The sequence below is a fragment of the Aquila chrysaetos genome, chromosome 16 (genome assembly GCF_900496995.4).
Source record: "Aquila chrysaetos chrysaetos chromosome 16, bAquChr1.4, whole genome shotgun sequence".
Classification (NCBI taxonomy): domain Eukaryota; kingdom Metazoa; phylum Chordata; class Aves; order Accipitriformes; family Accipitridae; genus Aquila; species Aquila chrysaetos.
Window position 1 is genome coordinate 1305042 of NC_044019.1, and position 26646 is coordinate 1331687.

Here is a 26646-nt window from a genome sequence, read left to right on the forward strand (position 1 = left end):
ACTCGTGTCCCTCCTCCAATGGCCAAACAAAGCCCTTTTGGCCAAAGTCGCAGCCTGGGGTTGTTGCTCGGCCGCAGCCGCCTGCAGCCTTCCTGCTGCCCACAGCTTTGCCTTCCCCTGCCGGCATCACTGCCCGCAGGAGCTGGAGACGCTGCTCCCGAGCTGGGGAGGGGGTTGGTCGTGGTCTGTCCTCTCGGCTTCCTGCTAGACAGCCGCCATTCTGAAAGTGTTTTAACGGGAGGAGGGTGGGACGAACGTCTGTCTGGAGCGGAGCAGGGCTGAGCTCGCAGGCAAAGGGGCAGCACTGTCTGCCTGGAAAAGCGCGAAGGTGCTTTGCCCAGGACACAGGGAATGCTGCTGCTGCTGCTGCCGGCTCCTCCGCTTCCCCGCTCCTCTGTCACCCTTCGCCCAAAGCTCTGCGGCAACTTCCTCAGCCCACTGCGCCGTCAACAGATGACTTCACCCTGTTTCCACAGGGATCCCTTTGTTACCCAGCGCCATCCAGGCTCCTCTGAGATGGATCTCGGTGGCTCTCCCCCCCAGCGCATGCCGTGGGCAGAGCTCTGGGCCTGGGCGCCTCGCTGGAGCGGTCAGCGGCCCTGGGGCAGACCCCGAGGACCGAAGACCCCCTCGGGTGAAGACGGGGGATTTTTAAGAGCTCACCTGTAAGAAACTGCACGCGAATAGGGACCGCGTGTCCCTGCCACAGCCGGGGGCGGGCTGGGGACGACTCCAGCGGCGGGAGCGGCTCGTGGCGCGGTTTGCGTGGGCGTCGGGCAGGCTGCTCGGGTGGGAGGGTTTGGCGGAGGTGCCGCGGGCTTGCTTCCCACTGGGGAGAGGAGTCGGGGGGGGGGCTGGAGCCTGCAGAACGGCTGCCTGGTGCCCCCGGCCAGGGCCTGGCTGCTGGGAGCGGGGCCGGGTGTCGCGGGTGGCTCAGGGGCACGGCGGCCTGTGATGGCGGCGCTCTGCGGGCGGCCTTCGCCCGGGAAAGCACCCGCCTCTCCGCCAATCACGGCGCGTTCGAATCTCCCGCGTGCCCACCAACCCCTTTGGCGTCCAGCGGCCGCCAGAGCGGGAGCCAATCGGCGGAGGGACTCATCCCTCCGCAGCCAATCAGCCTTCGCTTCTTGCCTCCCTCTCGTCTCCGCGCCTCAACCCGTCAAAGTCTTCCCCTACAGGCCCCCGGGCTCTCCCCCAATCGCAGCCGGCGCTGGCTCAGCCGGCCAATCAGCGCCGCCCCTTCCCCGCGGCCCCGCCGCCATCTCTGCGGCGGCCGCCAGGAGGCGGGATGGTGGCGGGAGGGGGGGGAGGCGGTGGCGCGTGCGTCACTTCCGTTGTCAGGTGGCCGTCCGCCGCGGAGCGGAGCGGAGGCCGCGGCCGGGCGTGGGGCTGCGGGAGGCGCCGGCGGCCGCGCCGGCCCCGGGGCCATGGGTGAGCGGGGAACGGGCATGGGGAGGGTGAGCCGGGTCCCGGGGCCGGTCCCGCTGTGTGACGGGGTGGGCGGGGAGGCGCCGCCAGCCCCAGCCCCAGCCCCGTCGCTGTGGGGACCGCGGCCGGGCCGGGCCGGCGGAGCCCGCCCGCTGCCCGCAGCCCGGGAGGGGGCCCGGCCGAGGCCTCGGGAGAGCCGGTGGCCCGGGACCGCCGTGGGGGCCTGCGGGGCGAGCTCCGGCCGCTCCGGGGAGCCTTCCCCAGGGGTCGGCCCGGCCGGCCGGTGTGCTGCCGGTGCAGCGGCCGCTCACCCGCGAAGGGTGGGATTTTGCGTATCGCGGCAAAAAAAGGGTTTAAAAAATCACTTTGTAAAACTGCTTTGTCGTTTTCTTCCCCGCTGACAGCGCTGGTGGGGATTTGGGCTTTGTTGACAGCGTAGCTATTTTTGCGGCGCGCTGGCAGGTTCAGGGCTTGCTGAGGGAGCAAACAGCTTGTGTTTGGTGCTGATTTCGCTTTCAGTCTGAGCAGGGATTTCTTAATTTAGTAGTTTCGGACCTCTGTTCTGAGGAGGAGTCTCGTGTGTCTCAGCGGTGAGTAGTTGAAGGTTGTACCTCTAAGTGAGAATGAGTAAGACCATAAAGTATTACAGCTGGAGCTAGTTACAGAAACCTGTCCTGTCCTCCCTGTGCGAGCTCGCCTGAAGAAGAGAAGGAGGCATGCTGTGGGATTTCCTGCATTTAGAACCTGTTTCTGTTACCTGTTGGCTCTGGCTGTGGCCTTTGGGAGCTTCGCTGCCACAATACGTGAGAGCGCTAAAGGTCTTGCCTGTTCCTGTTGGAGGGAGCCTGTGGCACAGCGGCTTTGTGTCACTGCTTTTCTCCCTGACACGAGGTGTTTTGGGCTCGTCTTGGGCTCGTCTTATTCCTGGCCAACTGCTCTCTCCTCCTGCCATGGCCGTGGATGTGAATGTGCTGCACTGGTGTTGATAATTCAGTTCTTTGCTAGTTTAGAGTCTTAACGTGTAGGCTTAACATACACGGCTATGTATAGGTGTGCTAGGCATCTTGGGCTCTAGTCTCAGGCTGTAATCCTATGTCTAGAGGGAGGCAGAGAGCTCGGAGCAGAGGCCAGTGCCCGGTGTGGTGGGGCTGAGCTGCAGGACAACAGGCTCCCTTTGGGGCATAAGGGACATGAGTTGGGTGCAGATGGAGGGTGGTTGGGTTCGCGGGGTGCCTGCAGCCCAGGTGGGGTGTAACTTGAGGGATGGGGCAGAGTAAGGCTTACCTGCTGGCAAACGGCTCCGGTCGGGATGCAGGACGTGTTTCCCCGGTGCTGGAGTGTTTGTGCTACGTCCTTTTATTGTTTCTCTGTGGCATCCGTGCTGATGGTTTGGTCACATAATCGCATTACTTAAAAGCACTGTCATGTTCAGCTGCTTTTTATCCTCAGGATATTACAGAATCGTCTCCTTTTGAAACCACACAGAGGAAAGCCTTGTAGGCACTTAGCTGCTGTTTGATTAAGGGCAACCCTATTGATTTTGCCTGAACTGCCCACTGTGCTTAGCCTAAATAAGGGATGTGTTTTCTGTCTGCAGAGACTCGGTAGTGCTTTGGACTTCTACAGCATGCGCCTCACTTGTGCCTGGGAGCTCTCCAGCTGGGAGCTCTTGCTAGACCAGAGGAGGCTCCAGGCCCATTGTAATTTTCTATGTGACACAGTCTTTTTTTGTTAGTTGGGTACATGTTTGTGAACTTATGGTGTCTGTCAGTGTGCTTTCATGATACAAATGATAGTAACATTAGCATGGCAGTATATGTAGATAACTTCAATATATATCTATCTAGTTAGAGCTCGATGAGTAGATTATCGTTAAAAGCAGCAACCACACCTCACTGTAACAAAAGTGTCAGCACGTGTGTGAGTCATGTGATAATCTTTGTGCGCATGAGGAAAGTCCTGCTGCAGTGGATTTATGGAAAATCAAGTGTACATAGTAACATAAGTTATAAACAAAAAGTAAAATATCGTAATACAATACGCATCTCACCTGACGGTAATTGTAAGGGTTATGACTGCCTGACTTCACGGGAGCAGCCCAAGGTCAGGAACTCGTGCACTGGGGTCTGTGCTGGGAGAGCGATGCAGTCTTAGGTGCTGTCGGAGTGCTGCAGTTGGATTTCCAGGCTCTTCTGCACCGTGCCCTGCTGTAGGTGCCCCTGCCGTGAGGATGTTGGGCTGGAGCACAGCTTTTTCCTGGTGGATGTGGCTTGTGCTTCAGTGTGAAAGGGTTAAGCTGAAGTTGATGTTTATGTAACCAAACAGGGAACTCCCAGAGATGAGTCCTTGGCTATCGCATGTGTTGATGCATCAGAAGGGTTTAAAGAAAGCCCAGCTTGTTGCTTGCTTGCACTGTAATTACGTTGCTGGAACCCTGTGTTTCAGAGTTTCCCTGGCTGCCTGGGGGGGCCAGGAAGGAATTTGCTTTCCCTGATGTATAACTTGGCCTGTGGAAGCCTTTTTTGTCCCTGAGAAGTTGGAGATTGGCCACAGCTAGATGAGGCAAGATGTGGGATGTAGGTGACGTGTACTGGGGTCCCTTTTAGCACTATGGCCTCTGAAGCGCTAGCTGTGCCTTGCTCGCATACCTGGGATTAAACTAATTGGCAAGTTTGGCTGAGGAGGAGGTTTTCTAGTGGGTTGCTAGTTCAGCAGGGGCTGCCGGAGGTGTTCATGTCTCCCAGCTTGCGAAGCACAGCTCGCTCGGTGAGCTCGTACTTCACCAGGTGCCTTCCAGCAGTATGGGGCTGCACCGGCACCTCAGGATTCTTCCTTCTGCTTTGGTCAGAGAAACTCTGCGTCTGGTTTTGAGCGAACTTGTCACTTAGGGAAGAAGCTTGAATAAGTCTTCGCACATTTCCAAGAAATCTCTGAGTCAGGGCTCCTCTGTTTTTGGAGAAGACTTCCCTTCCCGGAAGGGCTCGCACAGCGGTACATGGGTTGCATTGGTGGCTCTGAGTCATCTGATGGGCTTTTTTTTTTTTTTTTTTATTATTACTTCTCTTACAGAACGGTTAAACTTCCAAAGCCTTTGGTAAAGTTAATGTTCCTGTATAGTGAATATACCACAGTGCTTTGCAGAGGGAGGGGAGTTTACCCCGGCTGTCCCTGCACCTGCCTGCAGCAGCAGCTCCTCCTTCCCGCACGCCTGCTTTGCTTGGGACCTGCCCGGCAAACGTTCCCTGTAATCCCCCAGCTAGTGACTCCTCCGCAGGCCTGACTGATCTGAACTCCGCCTGTTCTCAGGGAAGCTTTTCCAATGGGAATCAAGCCTCTGTCCCTGGGAGCACTGATGACTCGGGTCTGAGCTGTCCCTAGCTGGGTTTGCCTGGGGAAGGCATGTGGCAATGCTCCGGGATTGCCGCTTCTCGGAGCGATACCGACCTGCTTGTTCCCGTGCTGGGAAGCCAGACCATACTCGAGGTTTTACTCATTTAATGTCAGCATTCATGTAGGTTTTTAGGTCATGTCCAACATTGCTTCTCATGAGCTGGAATTTGCCATGAGCTGGGCTTAAATGCGAACTTTGGTTAATCATCACTGATAGATACTTCCCAGTGTGTTATTTAGGTGATAAAAGGTGCAGCCTGATGCTGCTTATTTGAATCAATTTTTTTTAGCTTCATTTTTGCAAAAGCTGAGTCCTGCGCTGGCTGAGAGGAGAGGGGACAGGGTGAGTGAGACAAAAATGTTTGGTCCGAGTCTCCAGCTTCATCCCAAGTGCTGCACCATTTGGCTCCCAGAAGAGAAATGCTGCTGCATTGGGTGGCAGGTCTTCTCCTGTCTGGGGTGGGAGATGGATAATTCACGAGTACGGAGCAATACGGTGCTTCCCTGGGCGGTGAGCGCCCGGCGGGCCCGGCTGCAGCGCCGCCTTTCCACCATGGAGGTTTCGAGCTCGATGACGAAGCCCGCGGGGAGCAGTGATTCATTTGTCCTGTGCGCACGCCCGAGTCGGCAGCCTGGCAGCCCTGCCTGCGACTCCCGCGCAGCCCTGTCTTGTTTCCACCTGCAGCGTTTCCAGGTCAGGAGCAACGGGCGGTGCTGGCAGCGCGGTGAGCGGGAGCAGCCGCAGCACAGCTCCTTCGTCTGCCTGGGAGCTGCTCCAGCGGCACCTGGGCTCCCAGAGGCAGGTTTCCTTTACTGGTATGAGCTCCTTGCTGAAGGAGCTTGTCCTCAATAGCCCTGAACTTCCAGCAGATGCTGGTGGGCTCTGTCATCTGCTGCTGGTTCCCAGCTGCCAGCTCATCCCGTTGCCTTAGTTGCGGAGATCAGCTCGCTTGTAGCAGTGGGGTAGGACACCTTTGGGGTTGCCAGTCATCAGACTAGAAGGTGTAAACACCAACTAACTCATTTTGTCCACTTGTTGCAAGATAAAGCAACAGAAAGCATCACAGAGGTTGTATCAGCTGCTCCAGTGTCTTAACTAGTTTCTGTGCTGCTGAGTAATCCTGTTAACGCCCCAAAGGTACTTTTTTTTTTTTTTCCCCTGCTCCAGCTATTAGCTGTGGCTGCTGGACTGCAGGACCTGCTTGTTCTTTAATCTGAGATGAAAAGGTCAGTTTCCTCCTCTCTTGTTTTTCTTTGTTATGCTAGGCACTGGAACATGATGTAGTAATTTGTGAATTAGACAATTTCCTTAAGCTACGTAATTAAAAGATGCTACATCTAGGTCTCCAAATTATTTGATTAATAATTCTATTAAAGTCATAGTTAGCACAGTAAAAAGCTTTAGACACCTCTCCAGTAAGATGTTTGATACATTGCATGCACCACATTAAAATCGTCAAGTAATGAATTTTTGTGCTAGACTTGTAACTTCATTGTCTGTGTGAGAGAAACCATTTTTGTTACAGATGGTGGGACAGGGAGCGGGGGTGGTTTGACTCACTTTGTACACTTTGGGTTTTGTGGAGGGGGCGGTGAATCTACCACATCAATATCTAACGGTCCTGTCCCTAGGATGGAGTGTTTTAAGGGATAAATGGTTTTGTCCTGGTTCTTTGAAGAAATGTTGGATGCTCTCTCTTGAGACTGATCCTGCTGATGTTAAAATGATTTCTTTTTTTTTTTTCAGTCTTAAGAATTGGAAACTCCCGGCTGTCTGTGGGGCTGCCTGTAGACAGAGGCGTTGTTGCGGGGGCTGGGGGGATGCTCTTTGCCCTTATGAGGCTCACCACCTCTTGTGCAAACATTCTAAATTTTCAGCTTTGGGCTATTTTAAATCTCAGCTGTGCTGCAGCGTGAGCAGTTTGTGTGTGGGACTCCACTTACTGCTTATTTGCCCTCTGCTCATTGTGTGTGAGGAGGAAATCCTTGTGCGATGCAGTAATTCCCCTCTTGCGTGCTCTGAGCAAGCCTGTCCTGGGAAGGCTTAGCTGCTCTGGTGGCACTAGCAGCAGCACATGAAGAAGCTGCTTGTTTGCTCTTTGAACATGTTAGGCAGAGGAGCAGTGACGCTGCCAGTGTCCCTCTGGCTGAGCTGGGCTGGTGGGGCTCCTGCGGCCAGCATGTGTCCAGGGGCCGGTTGTGCCTGCAGCGAGGCTAGGGATGCTCCGGGGCCCGCGGGCGGGATGGCAGATGGCTTCAGCCCATGTGGCTTGTGAGATGGGACCCCCGTCTCGCGATGGGTCCCGCTCCGGGTCTGGGTGTTAAGGGCTGCTGTGGCCTCATGTTTCCTCTTACAGCTGCAGAGTCATTTTAAGCCATCCAGTTTATTATGGCTTTTGTCTAAAACTTATTTAAAGCTTATTGTTCCAGGATATAGTTCAGCTGTTGGTGTCTGAGCAATGCCAGCTTTGTGTTGTGAGTACTTCTAGCAGTGAAGCCCCTTGAAATCAGAGCTTTTTATCAGCCCAGCGCAAGCCGAGATTAAACAAATTTGCAGGTAGAAAACACCCACTAGCTTGGCAGGGAGGGGGAGCCTCCTGCATTGCTGTTCTTATTTTAAGATTTTCCTTAAACCCAGTCTTGAAGTACTGTTCTTAGCCCTATGCCTACTGGATGGCCCCTTGTTCTGTGGGAGGCTTACACAAGGAAGTCCGTGCCCTTTTGACCAATTTCCTTGCTCTAATTGGGGTTACACAATGTGCAGAAAAGCATTTTCCTGCTTTTTCACAGAAGCTGCCCCTGGTTTTCTTCCCTTTGCTCTGGGACCTTCCTTCCATCCGACCATCCTTCATTCCAGTCTCAGAGGAACCTGAAGTGCTCACATGTAAACCCTCTGGGTGCTGCTGAGGTCCCCTGAGATTTTTTCTGGGGCTCTGCCCTCGCTGCCTCGCGATGCAGCAGGAACCGAGTAGCAAGTGGGGAGATTGGGTAGACAGTGCTGTGAGTGGTATAGGATTGTCTTTAATAGCTAAGTACTCGTTTATATTGGTGTTTTTCTTGCTTGCTCTTACAAGTATTCTGTGACGGAGCTGTGATATTTAAGTCAGTGGATGTCCTTTAGGCAGCAGTAGAGCTGGGGCTCTCGGTGCTGAGACAACTCATACCGAAAGTGCCGGCTAGCCAGTGCGCGGGTGAGCAGGCTGCCTGCGTGCTGTCGGCACGGGTCTGCCTGACCGGGGGGCATCCTGCTGCCTGGAGCAGTGGCTCTGAACATGGTTCATCAAAGTATAAATAGCTTCAGTACTCTAATTCAGAAAGACTTTTAGCAGTCTTTGCAGCTCTCCCAGGACCAGGTGATAGTACTGTGTTGTGTTTTGGGTGTTGTTGGGAGTTTGGTTCCCATGTCCCAAATGTTCCTTGTGCATTTTTCAGCTGATGTAACTGGTTACTGGTAAAGTAAACCAGCTTGGATTAACAAAAGTGTAACACTTGATATATGAGGGTTAAACTAAGCATTTGGTAGAGGTGGTATAGTTTCAATTCTAGAGTGTCTGATTTAAATCCTAAATTTCTCCTTTTTAATGGTACCAGATGAACTGTTAAGCAGCATTGAATTTAAGTTGAATTAGTTTGATTATTTTTTTTAAGAGGCCAGATATAAATTGTAAAGAGGAATTAACTTGCAGTGGGGGTTCGATAAGAATAAAATTCAATGTATTCTTCTTTGCCTTTTGCAGAAATTGTTCTGTTCAAGTCCAAACTTCTAAGCATTAACTCTTACCGTGATTAAAAATTGCTTCCAGTGGTGAAGATTCTGTTGTGGCACTGTTGCTAGCTTGGGTGTATTTAAGATATTGTTAAAAACAGGCAAGCTAGTACCACGTGGCAGAGGTTAAAATGGAGAACATGTTTGTTTCTGCTCTGAAGGTCTGTCTCGCGTCACAAAATGCCTTTTGAGATAGTTGACGCTTGTATTTGTCTTGCTGTGCAGGGCCATGTGTCTGTGACTCTTTGGGGACTGAACTTCAGGAGCCCTTTTATTCTCTCATGTGATATCAGGAGCTTCAGGCCTTTTCTAAGCCAAAATAAACACAGATGTTTCAAGCTGCAGAAGTTTTGGTGCATACCACGTTATCGTAATCAAGAATAATCCAGAACCACAGCATCAAGTGTATCTCGTTTCGCATTACAGAGTCCTCGACCTTTCGACCATCCAGCCTTCTCCAAGGTGATGACTCCTGTCTCCTGAGACGTTGGAAAACCTAGTTTGGAAGAAGAGTAAAGATACAGTTGATGCTGAACTACGTGAGTCCTCAGATTATTTTGTTTACGATAACGCTGTTTGCACCAGCGATTCCTATCCAGCTCAGATTGCACAACGGTCATTATCTCAGAGTTTCTGTGCAGTGGGGTTTCTCCAGTGGAAATGTTACTCATAGGTTTCCAGCAGGGATGATGATGTTGCAAGGAGTGGAGAATTTTATAAGGCACAATCAAATATTAGGTCAGGGATGCGGAATGAACAGAACAAGGAGCATATTGGGCTCAGGACTTTATTCTGTTCAGCTAGCTGGGCCTGGTAACACTTCTCTGTTGGAGATCTGAACAGCTGGTGGAAGTCGGTAGTGCAGGGATGCAAAGTCTGCTGCAAGACTTCTCACCTTATCTCTCTTGCTATCTCTGATCTTGGTGACAGGTACTGCTAGATGAATTAATGCAATGAGATCACGCTTGTGTCCACAGAAAGGGTGGGACTGCCAGAGGGTAAACTTCATTCAAAGTATGGTGATTTATCAGTCTCTTATGTGGTGAAACACTGGGACTTTTTTAAAACACATAAGTAGTAACCCAAAAATATTTTCCCAGTCTGCTTTAGTAACCTCTTAGGGAAGACTACCGGGGCTTGGTTTTGACTTGCTCAGAGTAAGAAAATGGATCTGTGCTTAGTTCCTCCTCTTCCCCTGCCCCCCTGCAAAAACAACAACAAAAAAATCTTTGAAATGCTAGAGCACAAGCATTTAATGTCTAAATATTTGTGAAAGTCTTTGAAACTATTTTCCAAGAGATAAAGCTGAAGAGGAGGTGTATTGGGAACAAAACTTCAGTTTGATGGAGCTGATTTATGCTTGCAGTGAGCATGCAGTGCATGAAGGCTAGCCTGGCAGCAAACATAAGAGGTTCTTTTCCTGCTAAACTGAAACAAGGCTTTCCTTTGGGGAAGAAGTGTTTTAGTCACAAAGGCTTGAATTTATTTGTCTGTTTAGGTATTGGCTCTGCCATACCACTGCAAATTCTCTTTAGATTTCTGAGCAGCAGACAATGCATGTTGGAAATCAGATTTTCTGCAATACCTGAATAAGTAGGCGTTTGTCAAGCTTTTAGTTGTTTGTGCTGAATTGTCGTGACGTGTGGACCTTGAATAAATACTCGGACACAAAGCATGAGATTAACATTTAATAGGTTAAATTGTTCTTTGCATGGAGTGGTAGTGCAAGAGAGCACATGTACTGGCACCACAACGCTTTCATTGGAATATCCATTAAAGGCAGGTAATAGTGTGTTAATTCTAAACAAAGCATCCATTCCTGCATGTGGAGACTGAAGTGATCGAGTTTTATATGTTGGACTCCAAATAGCTGCATTGGATGTAGATAGATGGAGATGTAATAGAAAGGTTCAAGCCTAAAGAGGTACAGAGAGAGAGAGGGGACTTAGTTGAAGACTAAAAATAAATTTTTGAAAAATCATTGTTAAATTAACTGAATCTCACAATAACTAGCATGTTTCAGTCTTCTGCGCCCTTGCTGGAAAAGGTGAAAGATATTGTTCATTTTCGTGGTCAGTTAGTTTTGTGCATTCTTGGCTGTTTGAGGAACAGACTTGAGCCTTCTGAGTTACTTGAGCTGGCTGTGATGCCTAGTGGGAAGTCCTCTGTGAAGGAACCCACAAAAGTCCATAGGCTGAATCAGTAGACATCCATACAGAAGGATAACTTAGGCATTTTCTTTCAGAGTTTTTTTGGAATACGTTAATTTGCAAACTTGTTTTTGCTGTAAAACAAGCTTTAATTATTTTGACTTGTTCCCACTATGTGTCTCAAACAACTGTTCTAGGAAATGTTGCTTTGAATAACGAGGCTGATTTATACCTTCAAAAATGCATTAAGCCTCCAACCAACAACTGGTCTATCAGTAATGAGCCATAGCTTTTTTGTAGAAACATACGTAGGCAGAGACACGAGTGCATCAGTAGGTGAAAGCCTTCCAGTAAGAAATAAGGGGTAGTATAAGAAATCAACTCAAGTTGCTCATCAAATGTGGTCTTCTTTCTCTTTCAAGAGCCAAGGATGAAGCGGCGAGCATCAGACAGAGGAGCTGGGGAAACATCCACTAAGGCAAAAGCTCTTTGTACAGGGATTTCTGGAAATAATGCCAAGAGAGCGGGCCCTTTTATACTAGGTAAGCAGGGAGGGTTTTCTTCTTCAGTTTTCAAGGTAGCTGCTGATTGCAAAACTGAAAATAAAAGGCACTATAAAATGAGGCAAAGCAGATGTGTAACTTAACGTCTTACCTCAGAGTGCAATTCACTTGATGTAGCAGAGCAGCAGCCCTTGGAGCTTCTGCAGCTAGTCAAGCTAAGGAGATTTATAATACTAATATAGAAAGGCAGGCATGGCTTTTAAGATAAATATGAGCCCTTGCTTTTACCCCCCCCCTTTTTTTTTTTAAACTACTTTCTTAAACATTAAAGAGCAAATTCATTTGGGGGCTTTTTGGTTAGAGCTCCAGAGAAATGTTCAACCCTTCTTGCCTGGAATATGCTGTCAAATCAGCATGTAGGCAACTTAATAATGCACTAGTGGTCATTATAAGCAGTATGTGCCAAGGCAAGACCACTTTGCTAGCTTTCGAGAGTTGCTAGAATAGTTGTTAGTTTAGAACTATTATATAAACTGTCAAAAACATGATGGAATTCACATTGGAAACCAATGGATAATCAGTTGGAAGCTGATTGATTTAAACTGAAGAGTGGAGACTGTATGTTAACTTGAAATTTGGACTAATCGTACCTGAGCTGTCCCTGCAGAGGTGGCAGTTGGCTTCAGAGGTGTGGTAATAACAGTTGCCGTGGGTGTTGCTAGTAAATGTAAAAGCCGTATGGTTCAGGCATGCAGAAATTTGAATTTCTGAAAACAGCTGTGCCATGTGTGGGCTTTTGTTAAATGTTTCTCCAGTGAACAAATGAAACATTGTCCAAAAAAGGTTTCGGAGTTCAATACCATTTTTTTTCTTTAGATTGTAATTTGTGGAAATGCACTTAGTCTCCTGAAAAAAAAGGAACTCAGTTTAAACTGCGTGACACTTGCATACTGATGTAACCCCGAATTAGTCATTGCTGCTTAGAGGAAAACAAGTCTGTTTTTGCTTTGTGCTGTTAGGTCCACGTTTAGGTAACTCCCCTGTGCCGAGTATTGTTCAGTGTTTGGCAAGAAAGGATGGGACAGATGACTTTTATCAGCTAAAGGTAAGCAAACTGCAGGGCTTCCAGATCTTCAAGGCTTTTTAACTTTAGCTCTTGTGACAGAAGCACTTGCAGTAGTGTGTGATGTAGGCTGAACTGGTGCACTGTCAGAAATGTCTGCTGGAACTTCCCCTTGGTGGGGCAGTTCTGCCAGGCATAGATCTGGTGTTGAGATTAGCCCTGAGACAGGCCTCTGTGGCTGCTGTGCTGCTCTCCTGGAGCCCTCTGATCTGCCCTGCTGTGCCTGAAATGGGGGTGGATCCAGTGGGAAAAATCACCTGGGATATTTGCAAAAAGCCACCTGAGCAGCTTTTCTGTGTTAATCAAGCTCATGCTATGCATTCTGCATAGATGTTAGTTCAGGGAGGTTTGTGGCAAGTATGCAAACATCAGAGCGATTACATCAGCTGTTAAACGCATGTGAATACCTAAAATGACAGAGGTTTGGGGGCATTTGGGTTTTTCTGGGAACTATAAAGGTCATCTCCCTTTTCCTGAAGATTCTCACCTTAGAAGAAAGGGGTGATAAAGGAATAGAAACCCAGGAGGAACGACAGGGCAAGATGCTGCTGCACACAGAGTATTCTCTCCTTTCCCTGCTCCACAACCAGGAAGGAGTGGTTCATCATCACGGGCTCTTTCAGGTACAGCTGGTCACCATCCAGGTTGGGGGAATGCCAGTAATCACTATTGGCTTGAGCTGCTTTTGTTTAATGTACAGTTTGTGCTGACCCTGTTCTTGTTTGTAAAGAGTTACCAGCACACTGCTGAGATTAACCACAGCTGCTTCAAACAAGCAAGGCTGTGGCAGGGGCTTTTGATAGTTAAGTGGGATGTAATGAGGTTTGGGATTTGGGAAGTGTGAGAACATTCAAAGATGGGACAGGTGCTCATTAGTGTCCCCTTTAAATAGGAAAAGAGCTGTTTCACTGGTGAATTAATTTGTGCCCATAGAGCACCCTTTAGAACTGAATTTGTGCTTTCCAGTCTCTGTACTGTTTTATGATGACTTGCAAGAGGGGACAAATTGCCAAGAAACTGTATCAGCAAATTAAACTAGTCAATATGCTGATCGATGTCTTGTGTGAATGAATTGTGTTGCTGTTAATGCCTTCAGAGCTGTTTATGGATATGATGGGCTGATGGGAATTACTGGTTTGGATGTTGGTATTGCCTTGCTTGCTGGTTAAATTTTGTCAACAGACTTTTCACTTGAGGCCGTCTGTACTATATCTTAAATAAGCCAAATGTCCAACTCAGCTGTGTCCTGTTTAATGTTACGGAAGAACTGCTAATTGTGTCTTAAGATTTCTGTTCTTCTCATTAATAATGTGTTGGATCCCTAGTATTCACAGAGTCTGTACCACTGTAGGGTTTTTCTAGGTTTTTATCTAAAGGTGTCTGTGTGTATATAAACAATATCAGTGCTGACATATGCATATAGCCAAACAGCATAGACTTTCTCTGGCTTCTTTAGGTAGAGATCATGTATCTTCTTTTTTTGAAATCCCAACTCGGGGCAAAGATCAAGTGCTATGATTGCATTTGCTTATTTTGAGATCACCACGTAGTTATTTATTCTCTAGTGCTCTGTAAGTACATATGTCCAGATAGCTTCCCTGAACTATTGCTCATTTGTTTGCCTCCCTGTAGGACCGAGCTTGTGAAATTATAGAAGATCTAGAAGCCAACAGAATGGTTAGAAAAATGAAGAAGCGCATTTGTCTTGTGTTAGACTGTCTCTGTGCTCATGATTTCAGTGACAAAACAGCAGATCTGATCAATCTGCAGCATTATGTCATTAAAGAGAAAAGACTCAGTGAGCGGGAGACAGTAGTAATATTTTATGATGTGGTACGAGTGGTAGAAGCATTACATAAGGTAAGATCTTTGTTACCCATTTCAGTGCTGGAAGGCTTAGTTTTCTCATGTTAGTATAATAGATGTTTTAAAACTTCCTTGTGCAGGCAGTGGCAAGGTTTCAGAGGATGGATATTTCAGCTGTTTCCCCCTAACAGTGTTCTGTCTAAGACCTCATGCCCCAAGCTGTAAAAGAGCATTCCCTTCTCCTCAAGTTTCTTAATGATAACATAGCATTTGTTGACTGTGGAGAGGGGCCAGCTGGACTAAATGCAGATCAGGTGAACTAGGGTGTTACTAACCTCAGAAAGGGGTGGTTGAAGAAGGGAGCAGAGACTAATCAAATGCAGGAAACACTTCAAGCATTTCCTTTTGAAGCAAAATAAATCACAATGTAAGAACTGATTTCTGAGATCAGAACTTCAAGCTACAAGTTTGACATCAACGACCTAGAAATTATTGTAACAAAAAAAGATTCTGCCAATGTTTGACTTCTTACATTGTGACAAGGGACACCCATCCTTCCTTGGCAGAGCAGTGAAGCATATTTTTGAGGGAATGCTCATCATATTGGTCTTACTGAGCCTGGACACTTAAGTTTCAGGTCTCTTAGTTTCAGTCAAGTCTGTCTGTGTGTTCAAAGTAGCAAATTTGCTTGTTCTGTCCTTCTGACCAGAATCGAAAATGAAGTGCATAAAGTACCTGGGATGGAACCTGACTTGAAACCTTGATCTAGGTTATTTCTGAGAATGAAGATGACATGATTTCAAAAGATACTTAGTGCTTTCGTCCAAGTGTTGAGTTTATACTTCTATAATAAATATGCTTTTGCTTATGTTATACTATTACATATTTTACAGAAAAATATTGTGCACAGAGACTTGAAACTAGGAAACATGGTGCTAAACAAAAGGTAAGTCTGCTGGAGAGCTGCTGTTCTGGCAGTTGTCTTGCATTTCTTCCCTGAAGCAGATTTCTATTAAAAACACAATTGAAGGTAGCACTTGTTGAGAGTGCTCTCGTGTGAGAAGGGTGAGGGAACTGGAAGTAGGCTGCACAAAAATACAAATCCAGCTCAAAGTTACATGAGTTATTCTCCAAAAATTAATTGAGCCCAACCTAGATAGTTCACTCTTCCACCAAGCTTAGTGACCCCATGTCAGCACTTCTTTTTCAATTCTAACTTCTGAAAACTAAATTTTATTCTAATTCAGAAACCTGCAAGAGACATAGTTATTTATATTTTAAAAAAGAATTAAAACATTGTAAGTGGTTCTGTTCACATAATTCACTTTCCATCATGCTAAAGCGATTCCCAACACTGCGGTCTGTACTGTAATCACAGCAGTGTTAAATCTTTGACAGTTGCACTGCTGTGTTTTTGCTAGCAGTAAAATATTTACTTATCTAAACAAAAGTTCTTCTGTCTAGTCTGTATTTGTGCTTCAAATAGCTTCCTTGTTCCCATTAGCTGGTTTGATGCAGGCCTCAGTTTATAATGCACTGATGTCCAACATGTCTTGGATGCTGTGCAGACACAGGAGGGACTAGCCCTCCCAGAGCAAAGCGAACAGCATCAGTGGGGCATGAGTTCAGCACGAGTGAGAGGCAGCTGGTGGTAGTGTGCGCTTTGCTTGGTGGCTCCTTGGAGTTTTTTAGTTATCTTGGGTTATGTAGTTACTTAGTTGGCAAGCTAGTTCCAGTCAGATACTCCACTGTGTCCTTCAGTATTGCATTACTGGCTAAATATTTTGCACTAACTTTTAAGAATGAGTGGAATTCATTGTCTTTTCACACTGTCTGGTTTTCTGTGGAATGAATAAAAAAACTGGAAGGCTTTAGGTCTCCAGGCTTCCAGAGTCTGTACAAAGCATGCAGCTTCACTCTGGTCACAGCTTACTGTTTTCTCCTCTCTAATACCATTTGAAAGCAAACAGATTTTACCTACTGAGGTTGAGCTTCTTGGTTCCCCCCCAACACACACAGCAGCTAGTGCTTTTCAGGGCCACCTGTAAAGAGTTTTAAGTCATTTCTGTAACACTTTAAGATAAATCTCTTATCTTCTGCTTGCTTCTTTGATTCTCCTTCTTGCTAGGAAGAGGCAGACAAAGGTAGCTGCTTTAAAGGATCCATGCAGAGCTTCCCTTCTTTTCTGGGCAAAGTGTGCAGTGGAGCATCCCACTGACAGAGCTGCACACAGGGGCCCCCACTAGCAGGAAGGGGGAGGTATTTTAAGCTTTGTGAACATGTTTGCCAAAGTCATTCTTTGTATTACATACTATGTTTTTGCTTTTCACTAGCAAGACCATCAGCTTTGGTGAGGAAAAACTGTAGCCTCTACAGCAGTGAGTCATATAAAAGGGTGGGTGAGGCATAAGAATAGATCACCATGGAGAGGACCAGCCATTTGGGCTGATCAGAAATGTTTGTTCTGTTCCAGCCGTGCTCATAGAAGAGCCAGGTCTTTTCTGTTGGTGGGGGAGTGAAGGTAGCTACATATCACTGCAAAGTCCTAACCAGGCATGTTACGCCCTGGGCTAATGTAGGTCCCTCAGATGTTGTCCCCTGCAAGATGTGGGCATTAAAGTTTTCCAGTTAGCCAGTGCAGTAGTTGGATGATTACAAATTAGATCAAATTTTGGTGACTAAATAAAACCAAGCAATCCTGCATATTTTAGTGTCCTTTAGAACACTTAGTCTTTTCAATCCTTAACAAATCCTGCAGATTGTTATTCAGCCAGGGAAGTCTCCTGACAGTTGAAGCTAACACTTCTTAAACACAAATCTGTCTTTCTTAATAATCAACTCTCCATTGCCAACCCACACTTGGTTTTATTTCACTTTTCTGTTAGACTTGCTGGAAGTATTTCTTGGTTATTGTGACTGACTTAATTCATGCTCTCAGGCTCTAGTTGTGTAATACTTTTCAAGAATATAGAAAACTTCTAGACAGTCCTTTAAGTTGTATGTTAAAATCCAAATTATCTGAGTGACATGGAAGATTTAATGTGATAGTAGTTTCGTAATGAGCTCACTTTCCCTAGAAAAATTCATTAATTGGAGCTGGCAATACCATAGGGAAATAGGGGTATCTTAATAGAGAAATTGCATGTACCTGCAGTTCTCACCTTTTCTGTAGGAGGTTTTTTGGATGTTGATTAGACTTTCTCTGTTCTGCATACTTGCATGTGAAGAACAGTCCTGCAGATCAGGTAAAACTGCCACCAGACTACTGCTGTGGGATTGCTGGGTAATGCGAAAGTGGTTGTACTGAATCTGAACAAAGGTCCTGTGGTTCATCTGCTGGCGACATGTAAGCAAACAGTGCGTGGAGGCCAGGCGTGTGGCAGTCCTTCTGTAGGGTATTTTCCCTCAGCTGCCAGAAAATGTTGTGTGGAGAAGATGCTTTTGGAGATGGTAGTTGGGAAGCATAGAAGAGAATCAGCAGTTAAAATAAACTTCTACTTTGTTAACGCTCATACACTACAATGGTCAGCAAGCACACAAGTGCAGATCCTGGTGCTGCTGATGCCTGCAGGGTGCTGTGCTGCTGGCTAGGGTGTTCCTGGCAGGCTGGCCAAAAGGCAGCTGTGTGGCTGCAAGGTGGGCAAGTTACATGAGCACCCTGTGCTTACAGCCACGCTTATATGTGCCACTCAAGTTGGATGTAGATGTCCCTAGTTGTAAAAGATTCTCTTATTCCCCCTGTAAGAGTCTTGCAAGCCATGCTGACAGGTGTGGAATCCCTCCCCTTTGGGATGGAGTTGTTGATCTTACAGCTCCGCTTGCCTTTTCCCAGCACTTCAAGGTTCCCAAAAAGCCCTGTAGACACACACCTCTGTTTTGGTGTTAACTTCCTCTGTGCTGTTTGGCTCATGCAGGACAGTCCTTGTTCACTGATGCCTTCTGATTCTCCCCAGGACTCATCGAATAACCATAACAAACTTCTGTCTTGGAAAGCACCTCGTGAGTGAAGATGACCTGCTGAAAGACCAGCGAGGGAGCCCTGCCTACATCAGCCCAGATGTGCTTAGTGGTAGGCAATCCCCTTTGGTCCTCAGTGGGAATTCACAGCCTCCACACTTAACACTTGTGGCATTTATTTGTGGCTCTTGACAATAAATGAAAACAACCCAGTTCTATTCCCATATATAACCTGCCTTCTGTGAGAACCTCTTAAGTAGGGTCCAGTTATGAGACTTGGTCTGTTTTTTTCCAACTGGGAAAGTATGGAGGGAAGGAGCAAGTGTAACTTTTTTCTTAAGGCTAGTCTGAACTTCAAAGCTAATTAAAAGCTCCCTGCCTGTTCCTAAATAAGTCCAACTGCAGACAAGATGTTCCGCTTCCCATATCTGAATCTTGTTCTGAGGCTTCACTTAAGCTGCAGGTAAATCCCTAGACCTAAGAGGCAATAGGTCCAAATCCCACCATCATGTCAGTTTATTCCAGGCCATACACTAAGAGGGGCAGTTGCTGCAGCTGCTGCTTGCTTCCAGAAGGGAACTATTGACCCTCTGGGCAGCTTCTGGGCTGACTGAGAGGAGTTACTTGAAAATAAAGGAATGATCACATCAGGCCAGACTAGCAGTCTGTCTGGGCTGTATCTTGTCTCCAGCAGTCTGGCCTATGCCTTGTCTCCAACAGTGGCCTTAAGCAGAAGTCTGGCAAAGAACAGCTTTCCCTAATGTCCTCCCACCTTTTAACTGTTTCCAGTGCTTGGGACTTTCAGAAACAGATGTGGTTTCTGTCTGTCTAGTTGCTTCAGGAGGTTTCTCTTCAATAAACTCTGTCTGCTACTGTGCTAGCTTTTGTGCTGGCAATAGCTGAGCAGGGCTGTCGTGTTTATCAGGGCAGTGACTGAGGCATTGTTTTGGGTTTTTTTCTGGAGGTTTGGTTGTGGGGTTTTGGGGTTTTTTTGGTTTGTTTTTTTTTTTTCTCCTCATCCAGGTGAGCTTGACTAAGAGTGTTGAAAGGTACATTTACACTTGGGACTGTGCATCTGAAGCACCTCTGTATAAGTCTACATAGACTCTAGTTACCATGCATTAGCTCATGTTGTGGAGTAGTCCTTGTGAGCACAGATAAAATTCCCTTTGGATGGAGCTGAACTGCAGGATGCAGTCCAAGATCACCCCTAATGCATCCCACCTGCCTAAGGGTTATCCATCTACAGGGTCAAGGTAGCATTTGGACGATGGGAAACTGCCTAAAACTGTGGACAGTAGGTCATCAGCACCAACTGCTTTCTGGACAAGTCGTCAGTACGTTGGGCAGCACCACTTGCTGGTGTGCATATAGCTAGTGTGAAAGCCAGAATCCTTGCCAATCGCATTTGTTTATGCAAGGATAACATCTAGAATACTGAAAACATCTCTGCTGAAGATTTGAGTTATTAGTTTGTGGTATACTGAGCTATTGTGTTTGAGATATGCCCTCAGAGGGAGCTAGTCCTGAAATTTCCAGACCTGGTGGACTCCCCTCAATAAGTTTGTTGTCAGGTTTACAGGCAGCAGCAATAAATGTAGCTGAGCTCTTCCGTTGTGATCTGCCAGGCAGGTTTGAGGCTGCTTCCCTCCTGGGCAGGACTGAGCCAGGAAGGGAGCAGAGGCAGGCAGGGAGGTGGAACGTGTGTTTTTTTGCAGGCCTTTCCTGTTCTGCAGGATATCCTGAGGCCCCTGTAACCAGATGGATGATATGAGCCAACTGCTCTGCAGGAGCTTGGAGCAGTTGCAGCTCAAGTGGCTGGTGTCTGGTAAAGGCTGCATGGGGCTGCTCCTTCCTGCTCGTCCGGGGTACTGTTCTGTCCTGGACTTCAGCCCTGTTATCCTCCCTTCCAGCATAGCCTGGTTGCAAGCACCTGCGTTTCTTCCAATGGCTCTCTTGGTGGTGGATTGACTGGCCTGTCTGTAGACCACACACCACAAGGCGCTGAACAGGCTGTCGTTGACTTCTCTGACAGCTGAGGCTGTTCAAGACCCTGCAAGGGGCAGCCTTAGTTAGAGGACTACATCCTGCTGTAGCACCACCTTGCCTGACCTTTGGGTGCAATCACACTGCGCTCCAGCTCTGATGTCTCTGCAAATAGCCCTTCCCTGCGGGGTGTCTGTGCAGCCCGATCCTGTGCTCTTGAAAACGCTGTTCCAAAATGGCTTGGTCTGCAGTTCCCCTCCAAGCATCAAGGGAAAAGTTACTTGAGGACATTCCAGGCTTCACCACCACCTTCAGACTCTGAGCATCCCTCTGTCTGTATTGCTAATGCTCCTGTGCAAGGGGAAGCTAAAACGCATGAAGAATTAATCATTGTTTTAGGTCTCCAGAAGAAGCTGTCCTCTGCTAAGAGATGGCTCGCATTTTATGGCTGCTGAAATGTCACCGCAGGAAAAGTTGGAGTAGGAGGGAGAGGTGCCTTTTTTTGAGCATATAAAGCAAAGAATAATTAGTACAAATAACAAATGCTGCAGCAGTGACTCACTGCGTGAGTCAGAGGAAGTCATTCCCTCAGTCCTGCGCTGTGGTACAGCACTGGAGTTTAATTTTTTGACCCTCGTGCATTCTGCTGTTTGCCGATTTATTGTGTGATTGAAGGGTCTTTAAAGCAGCGTTTCCATCGAGTGGCTCCCAGGATGTGCTGGGGCTGCAGCAGCTTTTGGGAATGCCTCTGCCCAGAGGAGGCACCTTCCTGTGCCCTCCACAGCTTCCCAGCAGGCTCCAGTGTCTGTGTGCTGGATCCGTCCCGGAGGCAGAGTCCCATCTTGACGGGCTCAATCTGAGCTGGGTGTGGAGAGTCTTAGTCTGCACTTCCATGCAAATCTCCAGTGCAGTCGGGGTGGTGAGGTTGGCATTAGTCTTGGGCCACTCTTCACCTGAGGAGCACTTACTCTTCTCAGGGTTTCTTTCCTGCCTCCCCCTGCCTTGTGCTCACTGGCCCTTAAATTCCCTTCTCCTTTGACCTGGAATCACAGCGGGGTGCATCTCTGGAGCCTGCGAGGCTCGGGGAATCCTGATGGCAACAGTCTGCGGGGATGGCAAAGGGGAGTGAGGTGTGAACTCCAGCACAGTATGCAGTTGTTCTGATTACTTGGTGCTCTTGGATCACATCAAGGTCATTCAGCAAGGATAGCCTTGCTCTGTAGGGAAAGGGAAGACACCTGTGTGGAGATGAACAATTTGCTTATTTGCAAAGGATGCATCTTTGAAAGAGGCTCTTGGTGTCTTGTGATAGGAAGTCTTGAGCATTTTGATTAATGCTAAGAAAAAAGGGAGCGTATGCAGAGGTTGCTTCAGTGCTTTTACTGCTGGTGGTGGGCTGCAGAGGTGAGCAGTGTTGTAAAGCCTGTTGCTTTTGTCTCCTTCGTCCCTGCAGGACGGCCGTACCGTGGAAAACCCAGTGACATGTGGGCGTTGGGTGTGGTGCTCTTCACCATGCTCTATGGCCAGTTCCCCTTCTATGACAGCATACCTCAGGAGCTTTTCCGCAAAATCAAGGCTGCCGAGTACACCATCCCTGAGTGAGTATAGCCTGTCCCAGGGAGGCCCTTCTCTTCGTGCCTGTGCGGGCGGTGCTCTGGGCCTTACTGGGACAGCCGGAGCCGGAGGGGCTTCACTCAAAGCCCCTGAGGGTTGCAGCAGTAATGAGAACAAAGACTGTATGCAGTAGACCCCAAGGAAGCAGTAGCAGAGCTGGGACATCTTGTACAAAGGTGAGAGAGGCCCCATGCTGCAAAACAGGGAATCAACCCCCTGGTTAATTCTGGGGTCTCTCAGTCAGAGCAGTGGTGGCTCCTCTAGTTCCTGACCTGTGCTCCCAGCACATCCATCCTGCTGCTGCCTCTGCCCACCTCGGGCACTCGGACTGATCACGTGTTCTCTCTCCCAGGGATGGACGGGTCTCAGAAAACACTGTGTGCTTGATCCGAAAACTGCTGGTCTTGGATCCGCAGCAGCGTCTGACAGCTTCTGAAGTGCTGGATTCTCTCAGCTCCATCATAGCATCATGGTATGTGCAAGAGGAGAGACACAGGAACATGGCGCCTCTGGCCGCAGGCAGTGTTATTCTAGCTGTGGCCAGCAGACTGCTGCCAAACAGGACACCAGAGGAGGATCTGTGAGAACTGCAAAAAAGTCTTTAAATCCTGTGTCTCAACCACTGGTGTCTGCTGATGGATACAGCCAGAGTGGCCTGCACAAATGCTTGTCATTGTGACCAGGGTTGGCGTCTAAAGCAATAACATTACAAAACAGTACTGAGATCTCTAGAAGGGAAGAGCAGGAGGTGCCATTACAGGTGGGAACACTACACGTGCAGGGTGGTGATGCTTTTTGAGGGTAAATCTGACTCCAGGACTGGCATGAACCAACTGGGATGAGATTCCAGTAGCACACTCCAGCAGAAATGGATCCTGGCGGTGTTTGCTCGGTGCAGCCCTCTCTTGTTAGCCCTGTGACCTTCTGTCTGTGCTGCACAGCATGCCCAGGCAAAGTTCTTGTGCTGTCTGTTGAGTCAGCAGTGAAGTCTGTGATTTTTGGAGCTGTGGCTGTTTTCTCTCCTACCTATGCAAGAGTTAAGAGTTCCACATCCTGTTTAAAAAAAAAAAAAAAAAAAAAAAAAAAAAAGCAGCTCTGGGTTTATAACATGATTTCATACCAGGGAAGTTGAATTTGGAATAGTGTCCTCTAGTAGCAGTAGCCGGTGTGGCATCCAGGTAGCGCTCTGCCACACTCACAGCCAGCCAGGTGGGATTGCCCTGGCCAGGGTGTTGGGTGAGGGCGGGTGAGCTGGTTCTGTGCTCTGAACCCCGACACTGTACTCTCCCCCCAGGCAGTCTATGTCCTCGCTGAGCGGCCCTTTGCAGGTGGTGCCAGACATCGATGACCAAGTGGCTAACCCTGAAAACCCCCAAGAGGTAGGTTTTCCTACTTACCTTTCTGTGGAACTGCTTTTCTGTGCTAAGTCTGTCTGTAATGGAAAAAGATGGCAGCCCCTTGTGGCCCCCGAGCTGGTGAGGGGAGGGTGGTGAGGACCCAGCTGTGGCTGCTGCTCTACGAGGTGGCCAAGTCCATCGTTGTCTTGTGCAGCGGAAGGAAAGGCTCATGTTGCTGGGGCTGGGAGTCACATCCAGCTGGCCGTGCTGCCTGGAAGTAAACTCTCAGGCCCCAGAGCTGGCTGAGGGTCAGCTTGCTCCTCTCTGAGCTGTGCTTGCTCCCTCACACATAGCTGAGAGCTCACATGCACTGGGAGAGCTAGGAGGAGGTAGCGATGTTGGCTCAGGCTCCCTGGTGAGTTCTGTGATGGGAGCAAACATCCTGTTTTCTTGCCAGCATATTTTTTTGTTGGAAGTGACAGCTGGTGACCTCACTGCCTGGGGACAGCCTTGTAGGAGCTTTTGCCTGTGATGCTGCAGTCAGTGTTGCCATGAGAAATCCCTCTGCAGGGCTCAGGGGGATGTGAGAAGTGGGGCCAAACAGCTGCAGCCCCTGAATATCTGGCAGGGTTGGGATGAGCTGCATCAGGACAGAGCCACTGAGGTTTCCAGACCTCTGTTTCTGGTGGCACAAGTGAGTCCTGCCTGTATGTCTGGCAGCAGGTCCAGTTCGTGCATTAAGACTGCAGTTATCCGGTGGTAGCACAGGACCGTTGGAGGGGAGTTGTGTGAACTTTGCTTGTTGCTGTGGCTTTAACTGGGTGGTTCTCACGCAGGTGAAGGTGACAGAGGAGTGCTCACAGTACGAGTTTGAGAATTACATGAGGCAGCAGCTGCTCTTGGCTGAGGAGAAGAACACCTTGCATGAGGCCAAGAGCTTCCTACAGAAGCGGCAGTTTGGGAACATCCCCCCCGTGCGACGCCTGGGCCATGACGCCCAGCCCATGAACCCTTTGGACGCAGCTATCCTGGCCCAGAGGTACCTTCGGAAGTAGCTTCCCACACATCCGAGAGCACAAGCACCATCCTGCAGTCTGCCTTTCACGTCGCCTACTACAGCTCAACAGCAATACCGGTGTCCCGTGATGGAGAATAATGTAGCAATTCTTCTGAGCTCTGTTCAGGGACACGCACTCACACTCGCTCTGGAGGGAGAAGACTTTTGAAAAAGCTAGTTTTGGAAGCAGCAACCTCTTGGCATCTTCTGGAATCTGTTTTTTAAATCGAAGCCTAGATGACTAATCTGCTTTTAATCATGACTGTAATCTACCTCTCTTGTCTTTTTAACCATGCTGTTCTCTGGATCGAGCGAAGCCTGTGGGAAAGGAGACTACCAAGGGTGAAGCTGGTTTGCTGGCACAAGAGTTGCGGCTGTGCAGTACAGAGAGTCGGCTGATTGCATTCGCTCCATATGGTTTGAATAAGCTTAGATTTATCAGGGTTTCTTGAAAGGAAGAATTTCTTGAAACCTCCCACTTCCCTTCATCTGCATCAAATCCTTTTCTGTCCTTGACGTGCCACCTGGTTTGGCTGTGTTGTCTAACCCTCGGTGGCGCTGCGTGGGCTGCAGTGTGCCAAGGCCATCGTGAGCAGCACAAACAGCCGCCCGGTTATCCTGTGTGACTGGCGGCTGCCCGGAGAGCTGGCCGCCGCCTCAGGAGAGAGTCATCCTTGCAGGCAATTGCTGCAAAGATGGGATCTTGTCCGCAGTTCAAAGGTTTTGCAGGACTTGGCCCAGTGTGGCCTCTGACCTCTTTCCCACCTTTCACTGATTCTTTTAGTTTCATAAGGATATATGATTTAATCTTATTTTTCAGTAGCTTATCTAAGGTGCAGTTAAAATTGCATTAATTCTGATTTAGCATTTTCACACTTCAGTTGTGGTACAGATATAATATATGAGTTATAATGTGAAAAAGCTTCCCAAAATAATCTGCCTAGAATTAGGAAGGGGCTGGCTGAAGTCTCTACTGTATTTGTTCCCTAGCTTATCTTGCCATCCCAGCCTCGCCATGCAAACCTGGGGCCACCTCTGCTGTCCCCGTGTGGTGCTGAGGCGGGAGAAGGATGTCCCAGTTTGTCACCTAATGCCACTGGAAGAGCGTTTGCCTGTGCTGAGAACAGGAACGATTGTTTCTGAGCCTCACTTTGTGAACTGGATGCCTGTCTTGCCAGATGAACTGTTCTCGCACAGAGGTCCCAGGGCTCACAGTGCCCCAGCGAGGGCTCCCGCTCAAGGCAGCAGCTCTCTGGCTGCCTCCTTCCCCTGCTCCGGGCTGCTCCCAGCCCTGTGGCAGCTCCAGCATCACGCTCTCCTGCCAGCCTCGGGCTGGGCACAAGGAGATGTGTGAGCAGGGATGGGAAAAGCTGCTGTGGCCTCGGCTGTGGGGGCTGGCCCGGCTTTTTGGGGCCAGCTCTTCCACCCTGGTGAGTGCGGGCAGGGAGCGAGTAGCAGATCTATTTGTAGCGTGTTGTTGCCTTCTCTTGCCCCAGGCTGGGGCAGCAGACTGCGTCTAGCCTGGGCCAACCTACAGGTGTCTTTGTGGAGACATAGGGATTGACCTGAAACTCCTTGGCAGCGTCGGGCATTATGTCCTGCCTGCGAACTCGCCAAAGCCACTTGGCAGCGGGCAGGCAGGGAATTGTGAACACTAATACAGACTAGAACAGTTGCACCAACCCCAGCCAGCTGAGCCAGTAGCCTGAAGTCTTAGCCTTATTTATTTTAAAGATGGTAGATCTGTCCCGGCACACCGCAGCGCGTGCCCATCGCCCCCCTGTGCCACCAGCAGTGGAGCAGAGACCCCCCAGCCCTGAGCCCCCCCTGGGGCCTGGACCCCCAGCTGGGGCCCTGCTCTTCCTATCTGGTTTTCTCCTGTCTTGCTCCCACCTCTTTACGTTTTTTTTTTTTTTTTCCCCAAAGTTAAAAGCAATATTCTGGGGACTCTGCAAGGCTGTATCATACCCAGTATTCCTGCACACCGGTCATCGGCAGTAAATCACACTTGTATTAAAGCAAACTGGAAGGGGGGGGTGTGGGGAGGGCAGGAGCGGCTGGGGGGTGCGGGCGGAGGGGCCGCGCTGTGGGAAGGAGCCTGTTGTAAGAAAAAAAAAAAAAAAAAAAAAGAGGAAAAAAATTTGTATAAAGACATTATTTTTGTACTACATCAAAACTACTCCTGCATGACGGCAATAAAACTTCATACCGAGAGCCCGGCGCGCAGCGACCCCGTGGGGATGGGGGGGCTGGGACCAGGAAGGCTCGGGGAGACGCGTGGGAGGGTGCAGCGGGGGTGGGCTTGCAGCGAAGCAGCCATGAGGGACCCTGCGGGGACCCGCGGCCCTGTCCTGACCCGGGGGCCCCAGCTCCCCTTGCCAGGCCCTGCCCGGGGCCGGCAGAGCCCGTCCCTCCCGGTCCAGCCTGGCGTCATCCCTGGGCCACTGGGGACAAACGCTGGGCGCAGTGATGTGTCCTGGGGGTCCAGCCCCGAGGCATCCAGGGCTGATGCAGGTGGGGCAGAGACCC

At 48.9% G+C, this 26646-nt stretch overlaps 1 protein-coding gene across 2 annotated transcripts; it reads left to right on the forward strand.

The window, feature by feature from the left end:
* The first annotated feature begins 1321 nt into the window (after nt 1–1321).
* STK40 (serine/threonine kinase 40) lies at nt 1322–26331 on the forward strand. Of its 2 annotated transcripts, XM_030038119.2 has the most exons (12): nt 1322–1431; nt 9011–9123; nt 11157–11276; nt 12257–12342; nt 12840–12983; nt 13993–14220; nt 15060–15112; nt 18120–18235; nt 21563–21707; nt 22076–22195; nt 23018–23102; nt 23897–26331. In XM_030038119.2, exons 3-12 carry the CDS (start codon nt 11165–11167, stop codon nt 24113–24115), a joined length of 1308 nt encoding a protein of 435 aa, XP_029893979.1. In that variant the 5' UTR covers nt 1322–1431; nt 9011–9123; nt 11157–11164; the 3' UTR covers nt 24116–26331. The 2 variants fall into 2 exon arrangements, with proteins under 2 accessions (XP_029893979.1, XP_029893977.1); XM_030038117.2 differs by lacking the exon at nt 9011–9123 and having other exon boundaries at nt 1333–1431.
* The last annotated feature ends 315 nt before the right edge of the window (nt 26332–26646 follow it).